This window comes from Helianthus annuus, chromosome 10 (assembly GCF_002127325.2).
Source record: "Helianthus annuus cultivar XRQ/B chromosome 10, HanXRQr2.0-SUNRISE, whole genome shotgun sequence".
NCBI classification, from domain to species: domain Eukaryota; kingdom Viridiplantae; phylum Streptophyta; class Magnoliopsida; order Asterales; family Asteraceae; genus Helianthus; species Helianthus annuus.
In genome coordinates this window covers 152,981,510-152,988,079 of record NC_035442.2, presented here as the reverse complement: position 1 = coordinate 152,988,079, position 6,570 = coordinate 152,981,510, and the positions used below count along the sequence as shown (strand labels likewise).

At 34.2% G+C, this 6,570-nt stretch overlaps 1 protein-coding gene across 1 annotated transcript; it reads right to left on the bottom strand.

Annotated features, from left to right (window-relative positions):
- Positions 1-306: 306 nt before the first annotated feature.
- Positions 307-2,275, bottom strand: LOC110882871. Its single transcript, XM_022130775.2, has 3 exons — positions 2,125-2,275; positions 891-1,093; positions 307-561 (listed from the first exon to the last, which is right to left on the bottom strand). Exons 2-3 carry the CDS (start codon positions 1,074-1,076, stop codon positions 469-471), a joined length of 279 nt encoding a protein of 92 aa, XP_021986467.1. The 5' UTR covers positions 1,077-1,093; positions 2,125-2,275; the 3' UTR covers positions 307-468.
- Between the last annotated feature and the right edge of the window lie 4,295 nt (positions 2,276-6,570).

Genomic DNA, 6,570 nt, shown 5'->3' with positions numbered 1-6,570 from the left:
ACTTGATTTATGATTGTAACGTATTAGGTTAAACTTATTTTGGATATGCTTATTTAAACAATTAAATGATATTTGATACTACTGAATTTTGAAAGTTATATATTAAATTTTCTTTTTAAATCCGAGTTTTTAGCTCGGTTTGAAATTCGAGTGATCTGAGTTGGCTCAGTTTCTAATTGAGCCGAGGCTGAGCTTGCCCTAGCTCGGCTCGTGAACAACCCTAGAATAAATGAGAAGTTAATTACATTGTTAATACAATTAATTCTAGATAAGATACCCATGACCTAGTGGTCTGGAGTTATGGTGTTTGCCATATCAATAATCTCAGAATTTCCCATAAGCTGTCACTGAAATGTAACTGTGGATACATATATACTGGACTTATTTCCTCTCATGTACATCTCATATCATATGTAAATAACCAATTTAAAGCACAAAGAGCATGTTGCAACAATTTAAGGTAATTCGTTAATCAGAAACAACTGTTTGCAGGGACAATGAACTCTCAACTCCCGTGTTATCAGCACTTGTTTGTGCAACCACCTTAGACATTCCAAACATCTACAACACACATCAAAATATTAAGCATATTGGTTTAAAAAGGCACGCCTCAAGGAAAACACATCAGGCGCATAAAGGTTCGCCTCATGTTGTTATAGGCCAAAATTGGGTCCAATGAGGTTTGGATGCACCAAAGTATGAAAAAATTATGAAAGGGCTACTTGATATATAAAACAGCTGAGAGATACGCAACTTCTAGTTGTAAATAAAGCTTATTTGGTTATACATAGACGCGCACCTCACTGTAGGCCTCACGCTTTTTTAAACCATGTTAAATCATTGAACAATTGTGTTTGTAGGAGTATAGTATCTGTATTTGAAAAACAAACCTTTAGAATGGTCTTTTGGAAGCATGTTTTATGTTCATCCGTGGAAGCATGTATGAACTCATCAATGTGATCTTTCACATCCTGTAAGAAACTTGCATCTTCCGATTTCTTCCTTCTACATGATGCCGCCACCGGAGCAGAAACAGAAGCAGATGGAGTAGATTGTTGACTCTTTTCTGTTGCCATTGTTCTTTTATCTTGATCTGTAGGAAAAAGAACACTTCGTAATAAACACCGGGCATTTCAACTTGGCAAACGAACCCGAATCTGACGGGTAAACCCAAAACATTTAGGACATGTGTTCGTTCGGGTATAGGATCATTTTTGAAACTTTCTCAGGTATGAGACTGGTATGGTATTAGTTGACACCCGGCCTGATTATCAAAACTATGCATATTCGTTTACCCGAACCAAACCCGTAAATACTCTTTTTATTTTTATTTTCTTATGTGCTTGGGTAATAGAATAATCTACAAATTTACTATTAAGTGCCATTAACTCTATATGAGTTAAGTGCCATTTACGTGTGGTTTGTTCACTTTTGTCATTTCAGGTCAAATTTCAAAATTGCACCATTTTCCTCCCTGACATTTTGGAAAATTGCCATTTCAGCCCAAAAAAATAACCACACTTAAATAAATTCAGTTAGCTTAAGGGTAACCACAGTCAAAATTGCAGTTGGCCGGGATCGAACCCGTAACCAGCTGCTTAGAAACAACCGAATTTTACCCCTAAGCTAACTAAATTTTTTAATAGTGGTTATTTTTTGGACTAAAATGACATGTTTCCAAAATATCAGGGAGGAAAACGGTGCGATTTTAAAATTTGACCTTAAATAGCAAAAGTGAATTTTAAAATGACATTATGACCCAATTAGTTAAAATATCTTACCCAAATCAACCCATATAATTTTAAAAGCAACCCAAATTGACCCATTTGAAAGGCTTTGGGTCAAGATTGCCCCCTCTACTTTTGCTGCAAAAGTGAACAAACCACATGGTGGAGATGGCACTTAACTCTATATCTAATTTTTGGATTCTGGAATTCTAAAGGCACAAGGAGGGAGACGATGATACATTCACATTCTGAAGACTGTTAATTCGCTAAATTTTCCGATTAATCATTCAAACTTTCCCGTTTGTCAAATTAAATATACCTAAGGTTTTTTGTCAACATATCAACGATCCTAAAATACCAAATTCCTTCAACTAGCCATTGTTGTTAAGAGACATACCTTATTCAAACAGATGAATTCAACGTTTGGTGTTTTATCTGGTGAACCAGTCTTCAGACTTCAGCTTTCTTAGGTTTTACTTTTGGTTCAAGAAAAGCTGATTGTATACGACGGCGTTTCGGGTAAGCTGTGATACGGTTAGACCGTACCGGGCCGGACCCTTAGGATGCATATCTTTACTTGGGCCAGAAAGTGAAATGGACCACTAATCCAAAGGGCTTGTAAATAGTAGTTGTATTAGTTTTTTTTAACGTTATATTAGTTAACTAGTAGATGCCCTGCCCGCGTTGCGGGGCAATGGCCGAATAACTCTCAATCAATTAAAAAAAAGACTATTATAACTTTGCTATGAAAAAAAAAAACGATGATAAAACCGTAATTTTGGGCTCAGGGAAAACTGTAATTTTTCAGGACTAATGAGCCAGTGTTAGGCAGCTAGAGTTATGCGCCGCACGCGTTGCGGGGCGCTAAACCGACTATTTCTTAGGTTAATAACATGTACGCCTTTATGTCGGTTAGTTATACATGCTACCTATAAAACGATATAAAAAAGACATATCAAGTTAACCAATTAAAGAAAAACAGTACCATAGTTATGATAAAAAAAAAAATTAACTAAAACGATGACAAGCGTGTAACTTAGAGTTGGGGGCAAAACAATAATTTGTCAGGACCAATTAGCGAGTGTTAGGCAGCTGTTTGGCATGAATAAAAACAAAATTAAATCAACAAAGTAAAATAAAACACTACCATGGTTTTGCCAAAGGAAAAAAAACGATGGCAAGATTGCAATTTTTAGCGGAGGTAAAATCGTAATTTTAAAATGGAGGTAAAATAATATTTTGAACTGAGAGGAAAACCATTTTTTTTTATTTTGAAATGGGGGCAAAATCGTAATATTTTAGCTACGGGCAAAATCGTAATTTTTAGTTGGGGGCAAAATCATAATTTTAAACTGGGAACCAAATCATAATTTGGCAGGACTCTAGCTGAGGGCAAAACCATATTTTTATTTTGAACTGGAGGCAAAATTGTATTTTTTAACTAAGGGCAAAATCGTAAATTTAAGCAAGGGGCAAAAGCAAGATTTTATTTTGAATCGAGGGCGAAATCGTAATTTTACACCTGGGATAAAATTGTAATTTGACATCACCTATAAATAACTATTATATGAAAAATTAAAAAAAAAAACAAAAAGTCAAAGTGCAACACTATTCCCTGACGTCAGCAAAACTTGTTATTGTATATGTTGAGAATAGTTGCTAGAATGATGCCCGCGTGATGCGGTAGGAAACACATATACTGTAATCAAAATTAAAGTTATCGGTTAGTCTATTTATTAAACAATCGGTTTTGGTTAATAATTTCGGTTTATTCGGTTAGATTAACGTTTTTGGTTTGGTTCATTTAGTTTCGGTTAATAGCCAAAATCAAACTTGGGTTAAAAAGTTTTCTTAGAAATACAAGAAATTAAGGTTTAAATATATGAAATTGGTGTATAAGTACTTAAAATGGAAATATAAATACATGAAATAAAGGTATAAATAATGAAATACATGAACTACATAGATATGAAAAAAGATTATCAGTTAATGCAATTTTTGGTTGATTTGTTCGATTTCATCAGTTTCGTTCGGTTTCAGTTAACGATTCAGTTATCGCTCACCCATAGACACTATTAATCATGTAACATATCATTTTTTATTAATCACGTAACATATCAATTTTTTTAATTAAATACGTAGGTGTGTTTGATTTTATAAGTTTTATTGAAAACGAGGTTGTGTTGGAAATAGATTCATTTTCAATATCGTATACCAGATCAAGTGTCGATGCCATATGGTAACATTATGAACGAAACCAATACTTACCAAACAACGCCAATATTGATACTGTTATTATCGTAACTGGTATCAATATATACGCTTTAATCCATTTAATTTTTTATTCAGTTTGATTTTTCTCTGATAACCCGTATTCATTTATGTTACAAAGCTAAATATGCGACTGTGATTAATAATTATTTTTCACCGTTCATGTATGAACTTTGTTCAAAAAAAGAGTTTTATTAAAAATAGTACCGTGACAACCCGAACCTAGACCAACATCGGTCTCGGTATAGTTATTATTGGAACCAACACTAGTATTCGTTTTTATGGTTCTCAAAGTAAAACACATCTTTTAGGCATATCATGACTTTGAATTGAGTGTCAGCACCCTACCAATATCGTAATGAATCAAATCGACACCGATTGAATTCCTCTACATAACGAACTGAACCGATACCGACCGACTCCATGCTGCATCACGTGGACAAAACCTACTAGTTATTATCAATGCAGATATTTTAGGCTCAGTCCAATGTTGATAGGTGATGGTTGGTAAAAGTCCAAGTCTTAACTCGTTTATTTTTGCTAAATTATGTGAAATATACTCTTAAAATGCCTACTTTGAGATGGTTTGTGTTTTCTAGGCCTTGACAGGTTTAAGGTGTGTTTGGGAGGCTTTCTGGAGCATTAGGATCGAATATGGACGAACTGGAGACGCGGAACGGGTCAAACGAGCGAAAACCAGGTGCGAAATCCAAAGTCGGTGTTGAGTGAGGCCACCAAAAGGTGTCCGACAACACTTTTTGGCATTAGAGAGGTTGGTCGGCGTCTCCACTGCTGGTATCAGCGACAGTGGGATAGGTTTCGGGTCCTTTAATGCGCGTTTAACTTCTGTAACAACTCATTTTGACTGGTTTTTAATGTCTCTCCAATTTCGAATTATCTTGTTCTTAGATCATTTTGGTAGCTTTTAGGGGAGTTTTTGGAAAGTTTTCAACATTAGATTGAAGAATCCATACCGAAATCAATGGCTTTGGAGATGACATCATCCACCATGCTTGGCTAGCTTTTTTTTATAATCATCCACGGGTGTAAAGATTGTGAGTGTCTAGGGTCTCCTATATGCATTTTGGTTTGATAAACATTGTGTAATCTCGTGATTGAACTTGTATGAATCATTATTAGTATTGTGTGAGAATAACTAGACTATTTGAGAAACTTGAGAATCATTCTGGACCATATATTTTCTTTAAGCTTTTCGTAATATACCCATATGTATAGTTTAAAATTGACTATATACATATGTGTAATGATTCAAGATTTGACAATATACATATATGTATATAGTCAATTTTAAACTACATATATGTATATTACAAAAAGATTAGGGAAATGTGTGGTCAGAATGTTTCTCTAATAGGGTGGACTTCTCTTATTATCCTTACATATATATATATATATAGGGAGGGGCTCATGCGAGAACTCCATTTATTACGAGAACCGCGAGAACCAATGTGAACATAACCTAAAATAGTTAAAAAAACCTAAAAAAAAAAAACCTAACCCCCCCCCCTCAAAAAAAAAAAAAAAACCTAAACGCCCTCCCCCCCCCCCCCCAAGCTAAATGCTAAAAACTAAAACCCCCCAAAAAACATAAAAAAAACCTACCCCCCCCCCAACCCCCCAAAACCTAAACCCAACCCCCCCTCCCCCCCCCCCCCTCCACAAGCTAAAATGCTAAAAACTAAACCTCAAAAAACCTACAAAAATCTAAAAAAAATATATATATATATATATATTTTTTAATATTTTTTATGCTCAAATCGCTACTTTTAGTGGTCAAAAAAAAATTTTTTTTTTTTTTAAAATTTTTTTTTTTAATTTTTTTTTGCTTCGAAAAGTAGCGATTTTTATATAAAAAATATTAAAAAAAAATTTGTGTGATTTTAGCTATTTTTAGGCATTTTTGGTTGTGTTCACATTAGTTCTCGCAATAAGAAGTGGTTCTCGCATGATCTTCTCCCTATATATGTGTGTGTATATATAGGTTTTCCGTTCTATCGAGCAAATAGAACTTCCTAGTTGATGTTTATTTTGGAATCTAGTCGACCATTTAGTGAAAGGCCGTGAATATGCATGCAACACCCCATGTGCATAACGCTAAAACATGCAAGTAATTTATCTTCACATTTAATTTTATTTTATGTTTTAGGTACAGATATTAATTATTTGAAATCACATTCAAACACGTTAATACATGTGACACTTAAATATAGAGCGGTAAACGAACCGAACAACCACGAACAAGACAATGTTCGTGTTCGTTCGTTAAGTAAATTAATATGTTCGTGAACTGTTCATGAACGCATACCGAACATAAGTTTATGTTCGTGTTCGTTCATTAAGGAAATTCAGTTGTTCACGAACAGTTCGTGAACACTGGTCTCGAACACAAACGAACGCAAGCAAATAACAACGAATGTAAACGAACATTTAACTTGAAAATAAAAAATAAAAAAACATTGTTATCCTTAAACATTGGATATAACTAGTTAAATACAACCATCAAATGATAAATCAAAACACAAGAAGTCTACTACACCACTAAATGATAAAT

Bases quoted from the DNA above. Each gene is read 5' to 3' on its own strand.
- LOC110882871 (XM_022130775.2), bottom strand. From the start codon at position 1,076: ATGGCAACAGAAAAGAGTCAACAATCTACTCCATCTGCTTCTGTTTCT. The intron at 562-890 runs GTTTGTTTTTCA...TGTGTGTTGTAG, and splicing joins TCCAAAAGACCATTCTAAAG to ATGTTTGGAATGTCTAAGGT.